At 40.2% G+C, this 26280-nt stretch overlaps 2 protein-coding genes across 4 annotated transcripts in view; one reads left to right on the top strand and one right to left on the bottom strand.

Annotated features, from left to right (window-relative positions):
- Positions 1 to 4894, top strand: part of plpp1.L (phospholipid phosphatase 1 L homeolog) — a gene marked incomplete at its 5' end in the record, with an annotated part of 67822 nt that extends 62928 nt beyond the window's left edge. The window contains 3 exon segments of the mRNA NM_001096564.1: positions 485 to 542; positions 3054 to 3230; positions 4270 to 4894. Of these exon segments, the coding sequence (NP_001090033.1) occupies positions 485 to 542; positions 3054 to 3230; positions 4270 to 4395 (361 nt within the window). The 3' untranslated portion in view covers positions 4396 to 4894.
- mtrex.L (Mtr4 exosome RNA helicase L homeolog) overlaps positions 4755 to 26280 on the bottom strand; it is an 86010-nt gene continuing 64484 nt past the window's right edge. The window contains exons 22-27 of one of the 3 annotated variants that reach the window (XM_018266111.2): positions 25487 to 25650; positions 18622 to 18727; positions 13617 to 13673; positions 11465 to 11627; positions 5591 to 5695; positions 4755 to 5024 (exon numbers count right to left, since the gene is read on the bottom strand). In XM_018266111.2, coding sequence (XP_018121600.1) covers positions 4972 to 5024; positions 5591 to 5695; positions 11465 to 11627; positions 13617 to 13673; positions 18622 to 18727; positions 25487 to 25650 — 648 coding nt within the window. In that variant the 3' untranslated portion in view covers positions 4755 to 4971. Of the gene's footprint in view, positions 5025 to 5590; positions 5696 to 9793; positions 11212 to 11464; positions 11628 to 13616; positions 13674 to 18621; positions 18728 to 21496; positions 21720 to 25486; positions 25651 to 26280 lie in introns of those variants that run through there. The other 2 variants (XM_018266113.2, XM_018266117.2) reach the window with 2 other exon arrangements.

Genomic DNA, 26280 nt, shown 5'->3' on the forward strand with positions numbered 1-26280 from the left:
ATGAATTTTCATTACCCATCTGATCCCCATGTTCCTGTATGAGGGGGCTGCCATATTTGTGCAGCAGGAGTCCATTAGCATTAGAAACTCTAACTGACAAGTTCACAAGGGACCGTCAGGTTGGCAAAACAGTCAGGTTTAGTAGTCCAAGTAACCATTACTTACAAAAGCAGCTGATCCGCATGACCTATAGGTAACTTTTAATGTATATTAATATTTTGGAGAGTTAGTTTTTTTAAACTCTATCACTTTAAGACTTGTTTCCATAATGCACTGCTCATGTTCTGTGTATCTTACAGACTACATCTAAACAAATGAGTAATGATGTTGTATTAATGAAAGTGGTGCAAAACATTAGCCTACAGGGCCTCAGACAAATTGCACTGGGATTTCCCTGACTAAACACAGGAATGTAACTGAAACAACAACTCCTCTCTTGGCAAACCGCATAGAGTAATCCGTCCTTTTTCTCTTCTTCTTCTAGGTTGTCCTTCTACTCTGGCCACTCTTCTTTCTCCATGTACTGCATGGTGTTCCTCGCTGTAAGTATATCACATATTTACAACTGCCAGCTATTTACCCATGTTTATTTATATGGCACAGCTAATGTTAGCATTTTATTTCTTAATAACAGCACACAGGGCATTTTAATGTTTGCTACTCTTCAGGTCTCTTCCCAGTGACATCAATAGGAATCCATTCATGCAACTGTTCTTGTCTTTTGGAATTAACACATTTTTTGGCAATAGTCCTATGTGCAGATTTTCTCACTGTGCTTCCCTGTCAGTGTGAAGTGACCAATGGACTTGATCAGCACCACATATATCCGCAATCAAAATGTCTCAGGAGGTTTATACATGTTAATAAGTGGAATAGTGCCACCTCTGGGCATTTGGAAACATAGCAGAACACTTGACTGTACTAAGCAATAACCAAGCTTAATGTGTCATACACGTATGGGACCTGTTATCCAAAATGTTAGAGACCTGGGGTTTTCCGGATAATTCCATAATTTGGATATTCATACCTTAAGTCAACTAAAATATAATTTAAACATTAAATAAACCCAATAGTATTGGCTTCTCATTAATAAGTATTAAATATATCTTAGTTGAGATCAAAGAGAAAAATGAAATACTTAAAAAAATCTGAATTATTTGAATAAACTGGAGTCTATAGGAGATGGCCTTCTCGTAATTTGGAGCTTTCTGGATTTCAAGATAATGGATCCTATAACTGTAATCCCTAAAAGACCCTTAAATAGAGTAGGATAGGGTTGCCACCTGTTTGGTTTTGACTCGAACAGTTTGGTTTTTTCGAAGGTCTGTTTGGGTCTCGACTTTCTGTTCGGTTTTCAGCCTTGGGAACATTAATCTGGCTAAATAAAAAAAAAAAAAAACCAAAAAAAAACAAATACCAAGATACTCACCTTGACATGGCTTAGTTATTATGAAGTGCAGTTTATATCTTGTTATTAAAGAAACAGAAATAAGCAAATCAATCAAAAATAAGAAATAGTTTTTATAAATGAGCATTGCTGTATTTCAGAGCTTTCTGGAGAACTGATTTCTGTATAATAGACCCCATACCTGTAGTTAAAGGATTGGTCTGACTGGACAGAAATCCATCAATTTGCATGTAAGTGGTGTAATAACCTCGACCCAGCATCATAACTCCACGACATCATTGTGCCCGCCTCTGATGTCATCATGCACACCCCAAGATCACCGCTTCACCCCCAATGCCATCTGCCCTGCCCCCATTGTTCGGGTTTAGCCACCGGCAAAGGTGTCAACCCTAGAGAAGGAGCAAATTCTTTCCTCAACTGTAGAATCTGGTTCATTTAAATTGTTGCTCCTCACCATATCCTTGTGGGCAGAAATAAAACAATGAAATCATTTTGGGTCTATACACAGGAAAAAATGGAGACTAACTGATGTGACCAAGTCTCAAGTGAGTTTTATTCATATAGCTGGAGCTACCATATTGGTATACTACAGGAAGATCCAGCTAAGGAAGTGGAGCACAGTAAAGGGTGTGGTGATTTACAAGCGAAAAGTAAGGGATTTGAACACTGCTGTTATATTTTTATATCAGGCCTCCATTAATTGAATTCAGCTGTGGAGAATATCAAATCGACTTCATAAAAAGATAAAAATAAACAGGAATCTGCAAGTGAGCCAAATGGATTATTGGAAAGGCTCGGAGTACATTCTTCAGGCTGGATTAGAGAATGCACTTACAGTAAGAGCCAATTCTTGGGTCAGGCAGGCAACGGGAAGGGACGTGTGCAAAGGCAAAATGAGAGGAAGGTCATCACTTAAATCAGATGCTTAATGGTTTGTGACTGTAACAACGTCCCACACTGTTAGATAATCAAGGCAAGTCTGAATAATGGATCATTATCTAGTTACAGGAGTACCTGCTCAGATCTGCAGCGCTTACATTATATTAAGTTAAGGTGGCCATACACGGGCAGATTAAAGCTGCCGATATCCGTCCGATTCGGCAGCTTATTTGCCCATGTGTGGGGGCTTCCGACCGGTTCTCCTGATGGCGGGAAGGCAGAGATTAGTCGCCCCGAAGAAGAGAAGATTTGTTGCTGGGGCGACTAATCTCCCCACATTGCAGCGTGTGTCTCTGCCCTGAGGCGTTGTTTATTGTCATCCTTATGTTCAATTATCCTTCTGCCATTGTCCTCCTGTATTCACTTTCTATTTGGACTTCCAAGCTGCTGATTGGTTATTATGGAAGTAGTTTCTAAGCATGAGAGCGGAAGAACAAAATATAAATAGATTAAACCTCCCCCCCCCCCCAAAAAAAAAACCTGCCATATTAAAATATTTGTTTACTACTATCTAAATGCAATTTATCTAAAGTAAGGCAAACTACTGCTTTTAATAGTACCTGTACTTTCTGAACTGGAAATCATAAGGGCAATGGCACATGGTGCTATTTGTTGCCACATAGTAATGTCTACTATTCATGCTTGTTGTGCCAGTAGCATTGTACACCAGTGTTACAGCTCCTAGTAATCCACCTTTTTGTTTCAGCTCTATCTTCAGTCCAGAATGAGAGCGGACTGGGCCAGACTACTTCGTCCTACTTTTCAGTTTGCTCTGATCGCGGTATCTGTGTACGTTGGGCTTTCCCGAGTTTCTGACTACAAGCACCACTGGAGTGATGTTCTGACTGGTCTCATCCAGGGCGCAGTCGTTGCTGTACTTATTGTAAGTGTAACTAAACATTTGCTTTCATGCCTCGGCTTAGTCCCCACTTATATTTTCAGGCTTGCAAAATCCAAACACAATAATGTTAAGTTAGCAGATAAAAATGTCTTTTACGCAGTAGAGCGGTTTGAGATTCCTGCTGCATTCAATGGGAAGTTATTGTGGCATTCTAGTGATCTAACCACTGCCATAAGGCTTTACGATGCAGATTAAAGTGTCAATGATTTTAATTTATCTTTGCAGACACTAAGCAATTACTAGGCAAGATTGAGTTTACTGTGATGTGTATGGAATAATCTCTGTTGGACACCAACTTTGCTTTAGTTCTTCACTAATAAATAATCTCTTTAAATATGCAATGGGCTCATGTATAAACTGGGCAAATATGCACAGTAACCCATGGCAACCAATCAGATTGCTTTCACTGCTCAACCTGCAGCTGGCGGAACAAAGCTAATCACTGATTGGTTGCTATGGGTTACTGCCCTGGTGCAAATTTGCCCAGTGTTTATAAATGAACCCCATCCTCTGAGAACAGAAGAGCGCTGATATGTCAGTCTGTTTGTACTAGTGATGTGCGGGTCGGGTAAAACCAACACCCGCCTGAGCCAGAGTTCCTTTTATAGACCCGCACCGCTGATGTCACAAAAGGGGCGGGGCAAGCAGGCGCACAGCTATAAAAGTGTAAGGTGGTGCCACCCGCAAATGGGGGTGCAAGGTCGGCCCCAACATCACTAGTATGGTTTCCACAGACACTGTAAGGAAGTCGGGTTGGTACATGTATAGTTAGTGCCATTTTAGTTACAATTTCCTTTTGCTGTTTTTATAGCCTATTTTACCAGTTTAATAGAATGCTTATTACTGTGATGGGGAGTGGGTAACCAGTGGACCCTTTAGATATTGAAAACAAAGTGGGTGGTGGTAGAAATGGTGCAAATCGTTGTCAAGGAGTGCGGAGAGAATTCAAACAATGTAAATAACAGGTGAAAGGGCCCTTCCAGACACTGACACTCTTCTATTCTCTGTTTCTGACCTACAGGTGGTTTATGTCTCAGACTTTTTTAAAGAGAAGAAGGGCACATTGAACCAAAAGGAAGAAGATTCCCACACGACTTTACACGAGACATCAACAAATGGAAACCACTATGGAACTCATCAGCCCTGAAAGGGGAAGAGACTTCCTCCCACCACCTTGCCACTTAATGCAAAAAAATATCCTGCTTTTAGAGAAATGTATTTAGAAGAGTGAAAACTCTCTTAAAAAAGCCTTTAACCCTTTCAGTACTGTTAAGGCCAGCACCTGCCCTCCATGCTGAAATATATTATTAGCCCTTTGGGTAGCAGAGGGATCCAACATCCAAGGATGATGAACTCTCTGGCTCCCAAAAGGTTACTGGACTGCTGCTATAAGTGTTGGATGCCCACTTGTATATATTTAAAGAACACCCTATGTATATGTTATAGCTTTAAAAATAAGTTTCTTTATGCATTTATCAACTATACACAAAAAAGTGAAATGTGGTATTCAAACTGTAAATTTTTTTTTAATTAAAATAGTGTTAACGCATTTTATGTACAAAAACACTTGTATAATATTGCTTTGCTCAAAGGCTGCTTGAGAGCCAAATTTATACCAACAAAACAATAAAACGGTTTATAGCAAAGATCCGGCCTTTCTTCTTTTTGGATATCCACATTAACGGAGTTGGCGGGTAGATGGGGCATATCATGGGCTTCTTGTCTATAGATAGAGACTTGCAGCAAACACAATATCCCTTTTGATTTTTGTAATTCCTGTGAAAAAAATAAAAGGAGGGGAAAGGTTAGAATTGCTCCAGGTTTTACTGACATTTTTAGTCTGTTTGAAGGTGCGATGTATCAAAACTGTAAGTAATGGCCAAATGTCAAACCAAACCCTAGTTTGCATATTCCAATTTTACAATGAAAAAATCTACATCAACTGTGGACAAAGTTTTGGTTGTCCAGAGCTTTAGTCAATTTAACTTGAGTGTTGACAAACAAAATTCAAACACTAGTGTCAGACTGGGGTGTGGCAACTGGGGTGTGGCAACCTGGAGGGACCCCCGCCCCAAGATCCAGCTCCTAGAAATGCCACCCCCATCGGGTTTTTGTCCTGGCTGTGTCCAACCCTGTTAGCACTATCCTCGATTTCAGTGTATCGCTAATCGAAAGACGGGTAAATACATATGTAATCCTTTTTACAGGTGTGCCTACTGAAGGTTGTGGGTTAACTACATCATGTAGTCCAAGCACAGATGAAGTGGTCGCAGTTAGATTACCCCACTGCTAACACCTGAATAAGAAGCTTGGCTTTAGCAAATGATTTTCTGGGCACTTACCTTCTGCAAATTTGTTCTCTAGTTCTGTGTTTCCAATGGCTTTTGCTGCTTGACACATTTGCCTCAGCAATTCCTCAAGCCGTCTCATGCAACGGATTATACTACCTGTGAAGTAGAAAACATGACTGGTGAGCAGTAGAATGCCACTAAATAAAGGCTACTACTTGCAGGGAAAATACAGCATATAGTGTCTTTAGGATCTGCACCAAAATGTTTGAAATACCACAGCAGTGCCACAGAATGTGCCTTTGGAAGAGAGTAAAGCAGCTAATAGTATATAATGTACTTAATCCAATGGTCAGAGCCTTCTGTATTTTTCCAGCACCATAACCGATCACAGGGAGAGGAACAGGTGGATTCACAGATGCGTTTTTCTTGTATTTGTCACAAATTCAACACTGAATGGTAAACTAGTCACACAGCAAGTGAACAAGGAGCGTTGGATAACAACAAGCAAAAAACTCTAGAAACTTCAAAATGTGTTGGGTATTAGGGTAGGACTTCCTGGTGTGCGAGGAGCCGACAAGTCGCAATGCAATAAAACGCATGCAACGTGTTGGTGTGTTTTAAAGAAAAAGGAGAAATCGCAGGTAAGAACTACATTGATCCGACTGTCGGATGAAAATGCTGCGTTTTCATCCGACAGTTGGATCAACGTAGTTCTTACCTGTGATTTCTCCTTCACTTCCCTTTTCTTTAAAACATCCCACACGTCGCATGTATTTTATCGAATTGCGACGTGTCGGCTCCTCGCACACCATGAAGTCCTACGCTTAGGCAGAAAATGCACATTTAGGGGTCAACTAGAAATAAGGTTCTTATGTGATTATCTGGAAACAAGAGAATAGTAGAGGAACGGTTTGATCATGAGGGGAATTATCCGTCCCCTGACAAGAAATGAATACAGGGATTCTAAAGGACAAGAGGAATCGGGTAATCCACTTGAGGAAAACATGGAAGAATAATGATACGTAACAGGCCAGTCTGGAAAGAACGTTCTGAGAACTTAAGATGTTCTCATCCTACATCAGTGTTGCCACTATCAATAGCACAGTCCCCTCTCTGCTACACAGACTAAAAGGATTAGAGGCATTTAGATGTTATGCACAGTCGCAATTAGAGAACAATACAAATCAGAAAATGCAGTAATCCAAGTTGCTCACCCATTCAGATCAAAGTGTTATAAAAAAAAAAGTTAATTTACCGTAAAAGAATGAAAGAATATCCTTTAAATCTTGTCTGTTCTTTTCAACATGACCATGTACGTATATAAAAGCACAAAGCATCATTGGCTCACACGTGAGTTAGCACACTTCCTGGAATGTTACAAGTCGTAGCACACAGGTATGCAGGAATTTTACAGGTGTGTTGGGGGTGGGATCAGTTTACAGTCTAGGTGAACCCACTCTCTATATTAAACACTATGGGATCCTATCATGCTTAGAGCAATATGCATCTCATACGGACAGTTCTGACATTACAGATCATGGAAGTCTTTTTGGCCACAGCTCAACCACTCAGGGCAATTTTGACCAGAATAATCTTTAGTACAAGATCTTCCCCACCACTACAGTCTGTATTTGAGGGTCTTCAAAAGGACAGAATTAAACTAGCCATAGATGCAAAGGTTCGAATCCTCAAATGATCGGACTTCCCCATCTCCAGACCTGCCACTAACCATTCCGATCAAATAAAGTACAAAAGAACAGATCAGCCGATGTTCTGCCCCTGACGGCAATCGTACGAATGTTATGTCCGACAAAACTGGTGACAGTCTCCCTCTGAAAATCGTACAATCGGCAATACACAGAGATATTATCGGCAGCCGACAGAAATCTTTTAACCTGTCTGATCGACCAAACGACCAATCTCCGTGGGACGAAAAATGTCGGGACTCTCCACACGGTCCGATAATTGTACGAATCGAGGATTTGTACGATTGGATCTTTGCGACTGTGGCCAGCATTACCCTGCCTCTAGGTATCTGAAAGAAACCTACAAAGACATACTGAAAACATACAAACTCCATTGGTCAGAAATGCTGCTAGCCACTCAAACACATTGTTGTCAGGTACAATATCAACAACAAGCCATAATGCACAGTCCTATGCACATATATTTAAAAAAATATATAAAATTAATATTGCACTCCATATACAGCCATGGTAACAACTGGATGCTCTAAAATTCTTCCAGTTCTATCCCTTCTGCTATTTAGTTCCTTATTTTATTGCTGATTATTATTGATGTGCTATAGGCCTATGATTAAGTGCCCAAGTGCACGAAATGCGTAAGGCTTTGTGTACATCGGTTATTTTCCTAAATAAAGTCTGCAGTTCCTTTACTTTGCCTGTCTGTGGGATCTATGAGTGCCTGTTGCTTTTAACCTTGGCCTGATTACTCCAATTGAGCTGTAGGTCTGGGGCATGTACACCCAGACCCCGTGTGTAAATTAGCGAGATTCTCTACTTACATGGCTATGAATTTTTTTTATTGTATCTTGATATTTAAACATGTCTTGATCATCCCTGCTGAAGCTCTGATCTGGCTTAAAATTCAGGCCTAAAACTGTGTACAAAGCAGCTTCTCAAGTCGAAGGACAATCTTGTGTCATTCTTTACTGGTATGAGCTGTTATTTCTTTAAGGAATAGATTTGAATAAAATCCACTAACTTACTGCTATGTAGAAACCAATAATACATTGTCCTGGGGTATTAAATCTGCATGGGAGGCCACAGGATGAGAATCCCGAGCCAACTTTAAATGATTATTTATGAATCCACTCACAGGATATATTAAGATCTGAATCTGAATCTAGGACTTGAAACGCCGTAAGGAAATGCCTAAAGGCCAACAACAACAACGGTACATCAGTGGAGGACTATGGGCGATATATTCTCCACAATGAAGTGGGACTCAAGCATGAAGATGAACGGCAGGGACCAAACATCCGGAAAAACCGTGACAGTTTTGCTTAAATAGAGAAAACAAATAAATCCCTACACTTTTAGCACTTGAAATCCGAGCACTTGGCTTTAGTGTTTCCCCCACGCTGTGCACTTTTGTTCAAACGCCTACTGTAAAAGTCATTAGAGCACAAATATTTAAGACAATCTTACTCTCTGAAGAAATGCCAAAAAAGACGGTTTCTGGAGAAGGAGCAAAACAGCAAGGCTGCACTACTAATCCTGGAAATGATGAAAGTTCTTCCCTTCACTGGCAAGGCCTACAGGGCAAGCAGGTTTTGGAATGGAACCATCTGTAGAACTCTCAAACACAGCAATGGACCTACAGTAATTATATATAGCGAGTGCAATTCATAATGGCCCAGCTTGCAGTTGGCACTAGCTCAGATATAGCAATGTTAAATATGCAATTCCCTTTAAAATGAAAAAAAAAATATTTGGGGTTACTCTTCCATGATCTAAAGCTGATAAAAAGTGCTGAATTATCAAGGGGACACTAAATTGGGTATCTTTCTTATAACCACAAAGGTGACCATACATGGGCAGATCCATTCATCTAGCCAGGTTGCTAAACAAGTGGACCGGGGCCCAATTAGGTTACCCATATGCTGGGATAAATTGTCCAGATCAGATTATTGGTTTTAGGGCCAATGATCAGATCATACATCAGGACACACAAAGTCCTGCCAAATGAGGGCTGCGTCAAAGCACTGGGTGTAGTTCATTCTTGATGGCCAGCATAGAAATAATCCTTAAAGGGATTCTGTTATGATTATTATGTCGTTTTTATTTCTAAATTACACTGTTTACACTGCAAATAATTCACTCTACCATATAAAATTTAATTCCTGAACCAGCAAGTGTATTTTTCTCAGTTGTAATATTGGTGTGTAGGCGCCATCTCAGGTCATTTTGCCTGGTCATGTGCTTCAGAATGAGCAAACGCTTTAGGATGGAACTGCTTTTTGGCAGGCTGTTTTTCTCCTACTCAATGTAACTGAATGTGCTGCAGTGGGACCTGGATTTCATAATTGAGTGTATTTAGATCTGCCAGGCAGCAGTTATCTTGTGTTAGGGAGCCGTTATCTGGTTACCTTCCCATTGTTCTGTTGTTTGGCTGGAGGGGAAAGGGAGGAGGGTGATATCACTTCAACTTGCAGTACAGCAGTAAAGAGTGACTAAAGTTTATCAGAGCACAAGTCACATGACTGGCGGCAGCTGGGAAACTGACAAAATGTCTAGCCCCATGTCAGATTTCAAATTAAATATAAAAAAAAATGTGTTTGCTCTTTTGATAAATGGATTTTAAGTGCATAATCCTGCTGGAGAAGCACCTTTAACGGATATGTTTTGAAAAAAACATTTTTTCCCCATGACAGTATCCCTTTAACATCATACCCCTCCATGCAAGGTGACGGAGTTCTGGGTTCAAGTACAGTTGTGTTCCCTCTTATGTGAATCACAGCAGGTGCTGGGAGTTAATGGCTCAAAACAACATTTCAGTTCAATCAAATCACTGGTAATGAGCTGATGTTTTCAGTAGTTTTTCTTTTCTTGAATGTTACCTCAAAAAACGATCATGTTTTAAGTACTGAAAGATAAGCAATAACCCAGAGCAGAATATGTGGGGAGTTAGTGTGCATTTTTGGATGCAGGGCCTGTACAAGGGTAGCCAAGAGGTATTTACCTAGTGCAGCTCCTGGGGCAGGGAACGTGTTATTTGTACATCGTCCCTGAATAACTTCTCCTCACTCAGAAAGGTGCTTCAGGCCAAAATTATAAAGAGGGCTCTTTGTCAGTGTTACCATGAGAATTCACAGACAATTCCATACAGGCTACACATTCCTGGCTTTAAATGTGGAAAAAGGATTGGAGGGTCAGAGAACTCTTATATCTCCAGAAAATAAACAAGCATGCTTTAAAGAGCACAGGGAAACGTTCTATCAGGAAGGGTGCGGGGCTAGGGCTGCATCTTTTTGAAACTAGGGCCAAAAAAGGCAACCCATGGATCAGGAATACAGTGTAATTATTCACAGTTGCAGTAAGTATACCTCTGTGCCTATTATTCTTATTAGACATCAGAACTTACGGCTTAAATAAATTGTCCTTGAGTTACTTCTTAGTGACATATTTTAACCCCCATATACCCTGCTGTGACTAAATACATAATATGTGCAACACTACTAAATTACGTCAGCATCTCCCTAGAACAGAAGCTTCCAAACATTGTTATTCATGAGTCACATTCAATTGTAAAAAGAGTTGGGGGAACAAAAAAAAAAAAAGCATTAAAAAAGTTCTTGGGGATGCAGAATAAAGGGCTGCGATTGGCTATTTGGTAGCCTCTATGTGGACAGGCAGTCTAAAGAAGGTTCTTTTTGGCAGAACATATGGTTTTATACAACCAAAACTCGCCTCAGGAATTGAAAAATAAGCACCTGCTTTGAGGTCTCTGGGAGCAACATCCAAGGGGTTGGAGAGTAACATGTTGCTTCTGAGCCACTGGTTGGAGATCCCTGGCCTAAACGAACAATTGTCAGCTTTTCCTTTCACGAGTTGGATATTCCTCTGATGTAGAAACACCTGAAGCCTCCTGTACCGCATCCCGCAGACTTTCATGGCAGTTTTCCTACTAAAGATCTATTCACCTCCCACCTGAACAAACACAAATTTCCAATGTTCTACATCTCTACCCAAAAATAAAGAGGATTAAAATGCTCATTTATACACAGAACATTTTCATGTTATGGCTTATGTCACACAGTTCTTGTAATTGGCCAGAAATAGGTTGGCTTCTTATGGGGCATACCAGACAACCTCTCCAAGAGAAAAAGTATAGAAGAACAACATACACCATGCAATAGTTCTATGAAAGGAACAAACCACTACTTTAGCAATTGACACTCACCTTCAAACACATCAGTCATCTTGCAAATCTGTGCAAACGTTGCCCCATTCGACCAGGTGTACAACACATCCATGAGGTTGGACTTGAAAGAACCCAGGTACAACTCTTCATCCACCTCTAATTTGGCTTCTGCTGAAACTTTGGCAATTCTCCTAGCCGTTTCCTGTCATTGAAAGTGGAATTTATACAAAGTGCCAAAAGGATTGCATACAGTATATATAGGTAATAAACCGATATGGAACCAAACATAGGGCAAGAGAACACATTCCTAATGTAATGACAGTTGTAACTACTTAAATTGATGGCAGTAAAATGTAAAAGGACTGTTGCTAAGGGTCAGGGCACACAGGGTTAGATTCTGGGAGATTAATCTATCGGCGACAAATCTCCTCTTCTTCGGGGTGACTAATCTCCCCGAACTGCCTCCCCTGCCATCCCCCTGTAAATTGCCAGCGGGATGGCACTGGGGGAGATTTGTTTTCAGAAGTTGCCCCAAGTTTCCTCGCCAACATTTTAGCCTGCGGGATGGCACTGGGAGCAATTCGTTTCCAAAGTCGCACAAAGTTGGCGAGGAAACTTCGGGCAACTTTGGAAAACGAATCGCGCTGAGTGCCATCCTGCCACCAATTTACATTCTAGCCAGAGGGAAGGCAGTTTGGGGAGATTAGTTGCCCTGAAGAAGAAGGGATTTGTCGCCGGGCGACTAATCTCCCTGAATTCAGTGTCGGACTGGGGGGTCTGGGGCCCACTGGGACTGCTGCCTCAGTGCCTCCCGTCCGGTAACCCTCCTCTCTCCCCCTCCTCTCAGTGTGCACACTTGCGCTGCGCTTTTTGGAAGCGCAAGTGCTGACATGTGCACACAAGCGGCTGCAAAGTTGTCGGAAGAGAGGCCCTGAGGCAGTAGCTCTCAGAGTTCGGAGGTGGGGCCCTGAGACAGAAGAAATCCAGGTTGTGGACCCTGCCTGAATCTGCCTGTGTACCCTGACCCTTTATACAACTCATGTAGATCTCTGCTAGTGAGACACTATAACAGTTTGATATCTGAAATCAAACCCTCCATTTATTTTCTAGCAAATATAAGACACTAGGAGTAATTCTGATTTTTCTTTAATTGGAAAAAATCCAGGATTGCTGCCTGTATTTCCTCAAAGCGACTTTTCCACAGAAAAGTTTAGACACGGCAACTGCATTCTGTCAATGACAAATCTACACAACCATCTTTCCAGGCTGCTTATTACCCTTATCTGACATCTAAACCTATGGCAGGGGGATGGGGCATGCGATTTCATACTGCAGAATGCTGAATGTGTCCTTTGTTCCTTCCTTTGTTGCTGAAGGGAACGGTATGGACTGAGGTATAATGCACTTTTGTCTTAGAGAACCCGTGGGGATGTGACAGGCAGTCTGAGAAACGTGCGATAAAGGTAAATCATCCCCTTTATTCACAAAAACCTGAAATACATTGTTCACAGCAGCTGTCTTACATGCCGAGATGTGGCCAGGTTTTATTAAAAAAAGAAAAAAGTGCTTCTGCATCTGTGGATGCATAGTGCATAGAGCAGGGTTCCCCAACCTTTTTCATCCATGAGCAACATTCAGATGTAAAAAAAAGTTGGGGAGCAACACAAGCATGAAAAATGTTCCTGGGTGGTGCCAAATAAGGGCTGTGATTGGCTATTGGTAGCCCCTATGAGGACTGGCAGCCTACATGAGGCTCTGTTTGGCAGTACATCTGGTTTTTATGCAACCAAAACTTGCCTCCAAGCCAGGAATTCAAAAATAAGCACCTGCTTTGATGCCACTAAGAGCAACATCCATCGGTTCCATCCATGCAGAGTCAGCGCAGTGGAGCTCACAATTTCTAGAGGTGACACAATTCAGAGGTAAGACTGTGCAGGGGGAGTCAGGGAGTAGGGGCAGAGGAGACTTATCACCATGGGGGGTTTAGTTTTCCTTTAATGAATGACCACACTTTGTGAGATCACCAAAGTGGAAAAGACCTACAATGTAAACCTGCAGACAGATGTTTCTGCTGGTAGACAAACTGATGGACATTCACAATAATACTGGGATATAGTACAGCGTCTACAGTGAGCTAATTAGCTAATTGAATGAATAGGAAATGATTTGAATATGAAGGAAGGCAATGTACCTGCATCTGACGCAGTGGTCCTGCCAATTGCTCTGTCAGTTTCGGCATTTCACTGGACTAAAAAAAGAGGATCATTTGTTAATGGAAATAAAAACTATTTACATATAACACCATTTTAGTTTGTTGCCTTTCAAATGACACACAAAGCTGCTTAAGGAGATCTAAGCCCTACAAATTAATATTGCTAGAAATACCATATATTGAACCAATTGAACTAGTTTAAAAATTCTGCCTCGCTATAGTAGTAATACTCCTGGCTTTCAAAGTTGTCAGACGAGTTTCCCATCTTGGAGCTTGTTAGGAGAGTCATATGCATATGGTCAATGTGCTTTGAGCAGAAGCAAGAAGCTAAGATTAGGGGTAATCACAAATTATCAATTAGGACAGAGGATTGCTGTCATATAATCTGATGCTACAGGGCTTACTATTAAATGCCGTTGCTAATTGTGCTGGTTTCTTATAATGTGACATTTATCTTCTATGAGTACTGTATATTGTGAGTTGGTCCCTAAGCTCAGTAAGTGACAGCAGCACAGAGCATGTGCAGTGAATCAGCAGAAAGGAAGATGGGGAGCTACTGGGGCATCTTTGGAGACATAGATCTTTACTGCAAAAGGGCTGTGGTTGCCTTAGGCTGGTACAGAAACACAAAACAATGTAATATTTCTGCTCTACTTCTTTATTTAAGCTTTAGTTCTCATTTAAAACAATACTTGCATCAAAGCTTTCCCTGGTGCTATTGAGCCATTGCAGAACATCCCAGGACCTTTGGACAGCCGTTGAGCTATGATAATAACATGCAAAACCACACAATCAATAATTTTGACATTTAGCTGGTTTTGTCTAGGTGAGCTAATTTTTATATGAAATCCAGCTCTGCACAAGTAATGTTTGCTGGGCAGCAGCCCCATCACTACCTGTCACAATGCACTAGAAGCATATGGCACATACAAAAACACTGTAATTTGACAACCAAGAATATATACTGCTAAAAGCTACAAGGCTGACAGTAGAGTCCTGCGCGGAACCAATTTATAAGACCTGGACCCGACCCAAACCGCAACCCGCATATTTACTCACTTTGAACCGCTACCTCACCCAGACCTGCAACTACCTTATCCGCAAACTGACCCGCAACCTGCCGACCACCATCAGACCCGACGTGACATCATCAAACGTGGCCGATAGTGGAGAGGGAGAGAAGCGCGCCGAGTGATTTAAGAGAACTGTGCCGGAAGTCAGATGGGAGGGGGAGATGAATGGAGGGAAAGCTGTAGGGAGAGAGCTGCAGCAGGAAGAGATCCACAACCCAACCTGCGTCCCGCATCTCTACCTGCACCTGAAAAGCCTACCCTCATTCCGCAGGGTACCAGCTTTTTTTGCTGGCTCCTCATAGGCTTACTTTTAGGCTTTTCCTAATAAATTCAATGGAAGGCAGCAGGGTACAGTTTCAGATGCTTTAGAGTCAAACCTCTCTGTGTGCCATTAGCCTCAGTATTAAAGCAAAGGAACAGCATCAGGTCTCAAAAGTAAAATCAGTTATGGGTAGTATTAGTCCGAAATGCAAAAAGGAAAAGTTGTGGGAGCACTCCATGGCTTAATAAAAATGTACTAAAATACAATGGAAGTGCTACTGATCTGGCCAAATTAACTACAGACATAGAAAAAAGAAGAAAAATTGATCAATGCACATTCCCTGGTCCCCTGTCATATCAGTAATCTATGCAGATGCAATAAAAGGTCTCCAAACCAATACCCAGGTCAGGAGACCTTTTATTTCAGGTAATGCTCTTACGCCGGGAGGCTTTAGCATTTGAAATTATGACCAGAGGAAAATAGTTAGGGACCGCCATATGGGTTTTACCTTGATGTGGTATGGTGGCTTATCAATCTTATGATCATAATTTTGTAACTAAAAAACCCGTCTTTGTAAATACATGCATCTGCATAGATTACTGACATGACAGGGGACCAGGGAATGTGCATTGATCAGGGAATGTGCATTGATCAATTTATTTTCTTTTTTCTATGTCTGTAGTATTAGTCCGAACCACAACTCTCAACGTGTGCTCAACACCACAGCTTCATTGTAATCAGCTTGAAAAAGGAACTAAAATGTTCTCAAAGCTTGCTATGATTATCTTAGTTAGCCAATAAAATGTATCACCTTTATACCACTTTGTTATTTTTTATTTCAAAAGGGTTACCCTGTACCACCTGAAGAAAATACCAAACTGCATGGAAGCAGATATGGAATCTCACAAGTCAACTCTCTTCTCCGCAAGCCGTGTAGAATGCTAAGCAATGCTCTCAGCATCACACATCCCTCTGCTTGGGATTTCTAAAGGAAAGCTTCCTCTGCTGGAACAGCTGTGAAAACAAACACTTAATAGGAAAATGCCACCGGAATCCATCCGTACTCCCTGTGACATATGGGCTACACAAAGCACAGTATGAAAGGAAACATGTTTGCTCTCTGTGCATTCACCCACATCTCAGGGAGTTCAGACAGTTACCAAAATCAGCCCTACTTAATTCTCTACTCCGGGTTAAATGAAAAAAGAAAAGTTCATTAGTTTTAACCTCTCCCTGACTCAGTTAATGACTACTGGCACTTGCCATGTACAGCCCCCCCTATAATTTGATGTAAATTCCACAAAAAGAAAATGAGAAAGAGGAAAAGAAGAACAGACATTTATCACACTAGACGTATGGCATCCATTATCTGGAAACCAGCTATCCAGAAAGCTCCAGATTACGGCAAAGCCATCTCCCATAGACTACATTTTATGCAAATAATTCAAAGTTTTAAAAATGATTTCCTTTTTCTCTGTTATAAAAAAATACTACCTTGTACTTGACCCAAGATATAATTAATCCTTATTGGAGGCAAAGCACGCCTATTGGGTTTAATAAATGTTTTTATGATTATTTTTAGTAGACTTAAGGTTTGGTGATCCAAATTATGGAAAGATCTGTTATCCGGAAAACCCCAGGTCCCGAGCATTCTGGATAACTGGTCCCATACCTGTATAAGTTAATAAAGTTACATTTGATCATCTCTCTCAAAACTGGTTGGAAAAGCGTAACCAGAGCCAGCAGGACTGACGCCATTTCTATTCTTTATAATGTAGAAATCTGCGGTTTGCGCTCGAAGTCTGAATATTAAATTTCACTGCTGTATACCACTCATGAGCATGGCAAATGACTCAACTGGACATAATTAAATTACTAATCTAATGGGGCATAGAGTAACCAGGGTAAGCGGAAATCTATCAGAACCGTTACTAACATCATGTTATTCCTTCCTCTGTTATCTTTGCTAAAAGCCCATGCAGGAGAAGATAATGCATAAAGCAATGGATAATACATTTAGCGTAACAAAGCTAATCAATTGAGTGATACATTAATATTAGACTAGCTAGAACATTAGCCCTAAAAATGCTTTAAAGTGTTTTAAAGATAAATGGTCAGAAACACTTAACATAAACCAATCAATGTGCATTTAAATTCTTTAGTGGTTTTAAATATAGCGTTCATTAGAAAAGCCGCAGGTCTTCTTCACTTCCTGCAGTTCTGCTCATTCAGTCTGTTGCCCCTACTAAACAGAACAATGGGAAGGAGGCTATAAATGGGTATGTCATTTGCAATATATCCATTTATTTGGTTACCATAGAGGACTGACTTTGCTTATTGGGATAATTAAAATAATAGGCAAAATGTATGTTTAGAATAAGCTCAGTTCAAAAAACGAATGTTGAAAAAGAGACTATAGTGCCCTTTTAAGAGCTGCAGAAAAATGCTAAATAAAAACAAAAGAAAAAATAAAAAACAATTGCAAACTGTCTTGGATTATTACTACATAGTAAATGTTCATTTTAAGGCGATAATTCGCTCTCTTAAAGTGAGAATAGCCAATGACTATTCCAGACTAGGGATAGGAAGCTACATTGTTATTATGACAACAAATTTCACTCTCAATCCATGGAATTGCAATTGTTACAATAACACAGGGTAGGGTTGCCACCCGGGCCGGAATTTTACCGGCCTGACCTGTAAAAATTATGGTTGAGCCAAATGTTATTAATAGGAAAAAAAAAATATAGGAAGGCCGGTATTTTTTTTACAGAAAAGGTGGCAACCCTACACAGGGAGGGGGCATGTAAACCACGACCTGCATTTTTGCCTGTAATAGAACAAATTCAAGGTATAGATCACTTAAAGGGATACTGTCATGGGAAAAAAATTTTTTTTCCAAAAAGAACCAGTTAATAGTGCTGCTCCAGCAGAATTCTGCACTGAAATCCATTTCGCAAAAGAGCAAACAGATTTTTTTATATTCAATTTTGAAATCTGACATGGGGCTAGACATTTTGTCAATTTCCCAGCTGCCCCTGGTAATGTGACTTGTGCCTGCACTTTAGGAGAGAAATGCTTTCTGGCAGGCTGCTATTTTTCCATCTCAATGTAACTGAATGTGTCTCAGTGGGACATGGGTTTTTACTATTCAGTGCTGTTCTTAGATCTACCAGGCAGCTGTTATCTTGTGTTAGGGAACTGTTATCTGGTTACCTTCCCATTGTTCTGTTGTTTAGCTGCTGGTGGGGGAAAGGGAGAGGGGAGCAGTAAAGAGTGACTGAAGTTTATCAGAGAACAAGTCACATGACTTGGGGCAGCTGGGATATGGACAATATGTCTAGCCCCATGTTAGATTTCAAAATTGAATATAAAAAAATCTGTTTGCTCTTTTGAGAAATGGATTTCAGTGCAGAATTCTGCTGGAGCAGCACTATTAATGGATTTGTTTTGAATTTTTTTTTTCCCATGACAGTATCCCTTTAAGATACTTGACTAATGGTGAGAACAGTACCAAAAAAAAAAAAAATATCTGTTACAACGTATCTGTATCAGACAAGGACACATGAACGTGAGAGTGGTCATTTTCCCAGCACATAACTAAACTAATTGCCTTTGCATAAAATTCTCAGCCATGCCAAGAACTCACATTTTCTTGAAACACGAAGCAGCTGAGGAGAGCGGTTGCTTGTTCTGCTGTCAGATCGTTGAAGAGCCCATTAAACATCATCTCAGTGAGGAGGAGTTCGTCAGCACTGCAAGTAGAGGGAAAGAAAACATTTTCGATCGTCCTTAATAGGCAACAATTCCAATACAACTGGAATGCTTTTGACCTATATAACCTCACTTTTAACTGCTCCTTTTGAGAGCTGTGCAATATCCACTCAAGCTTTACATTTCAGCTTAATTTGGACAGCTGTCTCTCTGTTCCCATTCATACTGCCTTAATTCTTTGTTAGCGTTGGCAACTGGCAATGCAAAATTGCAAGGCCAAAGGCTATATAAGGGCAAGCGCACAATTAGAATGCTGCAATAATGTTCAGTGGAACAACAGGTCCTGCCCTCACATTTTAATGTCCATTTAAGGGAAAAAGAAAGCAAGACCAAAAAAAATTAAACAGATAGGGAATTTCAAATAACAATTATTGTATGAGAGATTTTAAAATAATCGGTCATTGTTGAAGCAAAATTTAAAGGTCCACTATACCCAAATGTCCCTGCACTACAAGGACAGAGGAATGCCTCCGATAACCCAGGTTTGTGTTGTTGTGTTTGTATTTTTCCTGCCAGTGCTAATCACATAGAAGGACAACTTTACAAATTGGTCATACCCCCCCCAATTAGGTCATGTTCCTTGCTTGGAATTCTTGTAAGAGTCCATTGTCACATGTAGAACAAACAATAGAAGAAAAAGGCAAGTCTAAAGTAGCAAGCAGAGACAGTAACAGCTTCATAGAAGCTAGGGGAAACCAAAGAAAGTACAAATAATCATAGATTAAATTCTTCGGGCAGAGCAACATAAAACTGAAAAGTGGCCCTTGTGGAAACCGTTTTTTTGCATTATAACTTAAAGGTACCAAGTTGTTACTCTGAATACTTTAACTCTGATATGGAAAATCAATTCTACATTACAATAAGAAAATTACACTTTTTAAATTAAACACATTATAAAAGAGATCCAATTGTGCCATTTATTGTCAACTTTACGGTTGTCCTGTACTGCCCAAAACCCCAAGATGTCAAATTCTGAAGCTGAATGTACTTAGGAATAAACCGCACACCACAATTTTTCTCCTGGTGCTAAGTGTTTGGGAAATCGGCAACCCCTTATTCGGTGATAGAAGAAGATCACCGGCACACAAGGGTAATGTGTGCCGGTGATCTTCTTCTAAATTCTGAAGCTGGCCAAACATAGATTTTAGTTGTCATTTTGGTGTAATCGAATCAGCAGCTTATCTGCCCATCTACGGGTTGTCCCTGAGCTCCTCCCCAACAAGGACTGCTTCATTGCATTGATATGGTCCCTTCAGCCCAGGCCTCCAGTATGATCCAGTTGTTGGCCCAGGAGCATAACGATTGGATAAGCCTGATTTGGCCCTGCATATAGGTGGCCATATTGCCAAACAAGTGAATCTTAATTTATATCACCAGCTTAAAGGGGCAGTTCATCATTAAGTTAACTTTTAGTATGTTATAGAATGGCCAATTCTATGCAACTTTCCAATTATTTATTTTTTATAGCTTTTTTAAATATCTGCCTTTTTCGTCTGACTCTTTCCAGCTTTTAAATGGGGATCACTGACTCCCATCTAAAAAAACATGCTTCAAAAGGCTACAATGTATTGTAAGTGCTACTTTTACTCATTTTTCTATTCAGGCATCTCCTCGTTATATTACAGTCTCTTAAGCTGGCCATAGACGCAAAGATCCGATCATACCAATCCTCGACCGTGTGTGGAGAGTCCCGATATTTTAGTCCCGTGGAGATCGGTCATTCAGTCAAACGGACAGGTTAAAAGATTTCTGTTGGCTGCCGATAATATCTCTGCATGTATTGCCGATCGTACGATTTTCAGTGGGAGACTGTCACTAGCTTTGTCAGACATAAGTTTCGTACGATTGCTGTAGGGCAGTGATCCCCAACCAGTAGCTCTTGAGCAACATGTTGCTCTCCAACCCCTTGGATGTTGCTCCCAGTGGCCTCAAAGCAGATGCTTATTTTTGAATTCCAGGCTTGAAGGCATGTTTTGGTTGCATAAAAACTAGGTGCATTGCCAAACAGAGTCTCAATGGAGGTTGACAATCCACATAGGGACTAACAAATGACCAATCACAGCACTTATTTGGCACCCCAAGAACATTTTTCATGGTAGTGTTGCTCCCCAACTCCTTTTACCTCTGAATGTTGCTCACAGGTTCAAAAGGTTGGGGATACCTGCTGTCGGGGCAGAACATCATCTGATCTGTTCTTTTACTACTTTATTTGATCGGAATGGTTAGTGACAGGTCGGGAGATGGGGAAGTCGGATCTTTACATCTATGGCCAGCTTTATTCAAATCAATGCATCGTAACTAGGGTAATTTGGTACCTAGCAACCAGATTGTTGAATAAAAAGCTAAATAACTCAAAAACCACAAAAATGAAAACCAACAGCAAATTGTCTCAGAATATTACTCCCTAGGCCTAGATCATACAGAAATTTAATTTAAAAGTGAACAACCAAGTAAAAAGGGCTGGTTAACTTTAGGTTAACATTTAGTATGCTATAGAATGGCCTATTGTAAGCAACTTTTCAATTGGTTTTCATTTTTTTTTTTTTTTTCAACTTTGTATTTATTAAAGCTTGACCGAAAAAAGACATACAATGGAATGTATTTCTTACATGTAAACATATAGTTATGAATAAAGAACTTCTTGACATACATTTACATCCTGAATATTCTCGTTTCTTATTGTTAAGCAGTGAAATACCGTATAGTCATATTCAAACATGAGAAAAACTATATTGTGGGGGGGAGGAGAAAACTGGGGGGGGAGGAGGATAGGAAGTTTGGTGGTTGAAACGCTATACCTGTCTATGCAGTAAGCCTTCTCGAAATAGCCAGATATTCCACACTTCATCAAATTTGTGTACTCTATTATTCATAAGAGCAGTTAATTTCTCCATTTCAATAGTCCACCACAGTCTATTCCGAATTTCCTGCATCGTTGGGGGGAGTCCTTTCCATTTTTTTGCTATCAAGCCCCTGGTCGTTAAACAAAGTTGAACACAGTGGTTTTCATTTTTTTAAATATTTTTGTAATGATTTGCTTTTCTCTAGTGGTTCTTTCAAGCTTTCAAAAGGGGGCCATTAACCCCAGCAGTCAAACAACTATTGCTCTGTGAGGCTATATTTCTATTATTACTTTTTATTACTTATCTTTCTCTTTAAGCCCTCCTCTGTTAACATAGTTACATAGTAAACTAAACTGAAAAAAAAGAAGTCCATCAAGAATAACCTTTTAAATCTTTATAAAACCTGCCTACCTGCTAGTTGATTCCTGGGTCTCTTTCAAACCACTGCCTGGTCACTAGGTTAAATTGAACCCTAGCATCCAGAACACTGCTGAAATTCCAGAACAGAAAGGTGCTGAACAAAAATAATTAAAAAGCCACAAAAAATAAAAAATGAAGACCAATTCAAAACGGTTTCAGAATAGCCGTCTCTACAACAGTGATCCCCAACCAGTAGCTCATGAGCAACATGTTGGTCCCCAACCCCGGATTTGTGGAAAGGCCACCTAGGCCCAGGGCGGCAGGATTTTAGGGGGGCAGCATGCTGCCCAATTTTTGGATTCCAGGCTTGGAGGCAAGTTTTGGTTGTATAAAACCAGATGTACTGCCAAACAGAACCTCCTGTAGGCTGCCAGACCACATAGAGGCTACCAATAGCCAATCACAGCCCTTATTTGGCACCAGCCAGGAAATTTTTTTTTTTCAATTTGCAAGTTTATTGTGCATCAAAGTTATTCAAAATGCATACATAGCAATAATCCACCTATTTAAAGACACTTAGGGGCAGATTCACTAAGGGTCGAATTTCGAAGTTAAAAATACTTCGAAATTCGACCCTCGAATTGAAATCCTTCGACTTCGAATATCGAAGTCGAAGGATTTAGCGCTAAACGTTCGATTCGAAGGATTTTAATCAAACGATCGAATGAATATCCTTCGATCAAAAAAAGTTTAGCAAGCCTATGGGGACCTTCCCCATAGGCTAACATTGACTTCGGTAGGTTTTATCTGCCGAAGTAGGGGGTCGAAGTTTTTTTTAAAGGGAAAGTACTTCGACTATCGAATGGTCGAATAGTCTAAAGATTTTTACTTCGAATCGTTCGAATCGTTCGATTTCGATCGAATTCGAACGAATTTAACCAATTTGATGGTCGAAGTACCCAAAAAATACTTCGAAATTCGAAGTTTTTTTCATTCGAATCCTTCACTCGAAGTTAGTGAATCTGCCCCTTATAGTCTATGTAGATGTTTACATAATCGTATACAGCACAGGAAAAACAAAGTCAATTATTAAAGGACAGATTTAGGTACAAGGAACCCAGGAACATTTTTCATGCTTGCGTTGCTCCCCAACTCTTTTTACATCTGAATTTTGCTCACTGGTGAAAAAGGTTGGGGACTCCTGCTCTACATCATATTAAAAGTTAATATAAGGGCTGAACAAAACCTTTATGATTGAAAGGAAACTGCGTTTGTTTGCAATCTGTGTCTCAGAGCAGTGAGTAAAAGTCAAGTACAGGAGTGGTATAAAGCATTACGGTACATTCCAAACAGTAGATGAACAGGTAATGGCATATGATTTTTATTTGAGCAATCGTCTAACAAGATTTAGAAATCTCCACATCAATGCAATAATCACAAGTATGATGAATGCAATGGTTCAGGTATAGCAAGGTAGTATGAACAGCATATTGCTTAATTTCCATTACAATGTTGCGAATTATACATCAGTGTAGTTTGACAGACTAGGAGCATTTCAAGAAAGTCACAGGAGTGCCGACCATTGCTGTAGTGCTTGCAGTTAACCTTATATGGTTATAACAATAATAAAGATAAGTAGAATAAAATAAGAAGAGAAAGAAGAATAACCTTAATAATCTCTCTGGTTCAAACAAGCTTTTGATTCCAATACTGAAAGAGGAGTTCGGAATGGAATAATTTTAAATAATATGTAAGGTCCATTCTATTAATTTCGTCTATAATGAGATTGGTGGGTCTCCTCTTTTGACCCCAAGTATATAAGTCAGTCGATTGAAAGCATGCATGAATTTTGTTCTTCATTGCCTGCGGTATAATTTCAATAAAGGTTTCCCAAGTTTCAAAGAATTTCTGATATAAAACACCCTGGCCAACTTTTACAGAAACAATTTAAGGGTTGGGGGACTATTTGTGATCCACATTTGTAGCCTAAAGTGTCAGCTTGTCAATAGCAGCAATGATACTGGACTTCAAACTTGTCACAGGGGGTCACCATCTTGGAAAGTGTCTGTGACACTCACATGCTCAGTGGGCTCTGAGCAGCTGTTGAGAAGCTAAGCTTAGGGGTTGTCACTAATTATCAAGCAGAAAATGAGGTTGGTCTGTAATATAATCTGATGCTACAGGGCTGATTATTAAATTCTGATGCTAGTTGCAATGGTTTCTGTGCTGCCATGTAGTAATTATCTGTATTAATTACTAATCAGTCTTATATTGTGACATTTCTATTCTATGTGAACTGTATAGTATTGTAAGTGGGTCCCTAAGCTCAGTAAGTGACAGCAGCACAGAGCATGTGCAGTGAATCTGCAGAAAAGAAGATGGGGAGCTAATAGGGCATCTTTGGAGGCTGTGGTTGCCTTGGGCTAGTACAGAAACCCAAAACATAATGTACAACATTTCTAGCCCACTTCTTTAGTTAAGCTTTACTTCTCCTTTAATAAAAAGCTATTGTCGGGTAATCTTCTAATAGTTTTGCTGGTATAGGTTTGGGCTTGGAGAAAGGCAAATATGTTGGTAGGTAAAGAGGGATATTTGTCTTGCATTTGAGTCCATGAAAGTGGTTAACGGCCCATCGCAATATTGTCACCCCTGCCCTCTGCCATTCCTGGTATATGGTGAGCGAACGCCCACTTTAAAAATAGGGAGTGACGGCTGTTCAAGTATGGCATATTTTTAATGGACATGCCTAAGAATGTTGGTATTCTTTTTCCGTAGCTGTAAGGTGTGCTTGGAAAAACTCAGTTGCACACACAAGGCAACTTTGCCTTATAGGGAAAGCAGTCTGATAAATACTTGGAGGCTGACATAAGCTACGAAGCATCCAAAAATCTTTTACTCAAGAGTGTTTACAAGAGCAGAAACTGGACATGTGTTTGTTTACAGGTTAGAAGATGCACCGGAAAGGAAAATCATAAATGCTAAATCCTGAAAATGATGAGCAGTTTAAATGAGGAAATCGCACATGATATTTTATTTAAAAACATTGCTGCTCAAATTTTGTGGGTAAAGCAAAAGCCAAAGCATGGCAGTGCAGCAACAACCAGTAACTGTGGGCGGGAGATAAAACACCTGCCAATCTGGATATTAATGTGATATCACCTTATTAACTCTGCAGTTCTCTTTCTAAACAGTTGCTTTCTGTAGGCATTGGAAGCACAGCAGCCATTTCCTTTAGTTTTTACTAATTAATTATTCTGCTGAATGTTTTCTATTTAAAAGTCTCTCTTTATTGATGAGTTACAACTAAACCTCTTTATCTTTGGAATAAAAAAGTGCCCCAATGGTCAAATCACAAAACTGGCATTTTGGACTTTGTAGGAAGTTTTTCTTGTAAACTAAATAGGGTTAGTGTTACTTATGCAGTTATGAAAGAAACCTAAACATGCTGGGTGCGCAAGACATAAGAAATAAAAAGAGATGAAAATGGATATCCTATGGAATATTAAATAACGGAGTCATTATTCCTTCCTTTCTTACCTGCTGATTTCGCAGGCCACTCGGCCTTTCATTTCAATTACATCAGCAGCAGTGGCAAATCCCAGTCTTCTCAGCACTCGCTTGCGACACTTCAGCTCATCCATCTGTAACACTGTCCGTGCTTTCTTTAGCTCCCGCTTAGCTGCTCGGATATCTACGGCAATCTGAGAACCGAAAAAATCAGGTTAGCATGCAAAGATGATGCCGTTTGTTATGCAAAGCACAGCTACATTGCTGTGGCATTGAAGATTTATATTGTTGTTAAAGTAAAATGGGAGTTATAATAACATAATTGCTGGCTTAAGGATGGACATCATCAGAAAAAAGTCTATATTAGGTAATACAATAAAAGACATTCATGCTAGGGCCAGACGACTGCAGGTCTCTGCAGTTTCTACGCAGGCTGAGAATCCACTTCCCCACTCGTGCTTTCCCAGCACCCAGAAGCATTATGTCCGCACGGGTGCAGGTAGACTGGATTTCGGCGGCAAAACAAGACATTTTGCATTTTGTACCAAAATCCGCTCTGCACCTTCAGAACAAAGGAAGCAGCAGGGCAGCGGATTCTCCAAAGTCCTATCCATCTTCTGGCTCTAGCCTATGGTTAGCCAGGTGCAGAATTTCACAACCAATCAGCAGCTTTTACTGGTCACCTGTTCTAAGATCTAATTCGTTGCTTGAGAAAACCTGCCGTCTTTTATTACATATTGGTGTATTTATACATTTCAATTAAATACAAGTTCAAAAGAAAATGGGGTCACTGAAGTACATAATTATCAGAAATGGAATTTCTT

The sequence above is a fragment of the Xenopus laevis genome, chromosome 1L, assembly GCF_017654675.1.
Source record: "Xenopus laevis strain J_2021 chromosome 1L, Xenopus_laevis_v10.1, whole genome shotgun sequence".
Taxonomy (NCBI): Eukaryota; Metazoa; Chordata; class Amphibia; order Anura; family Pipidae; genus Xenopus; species Xenopus laevis.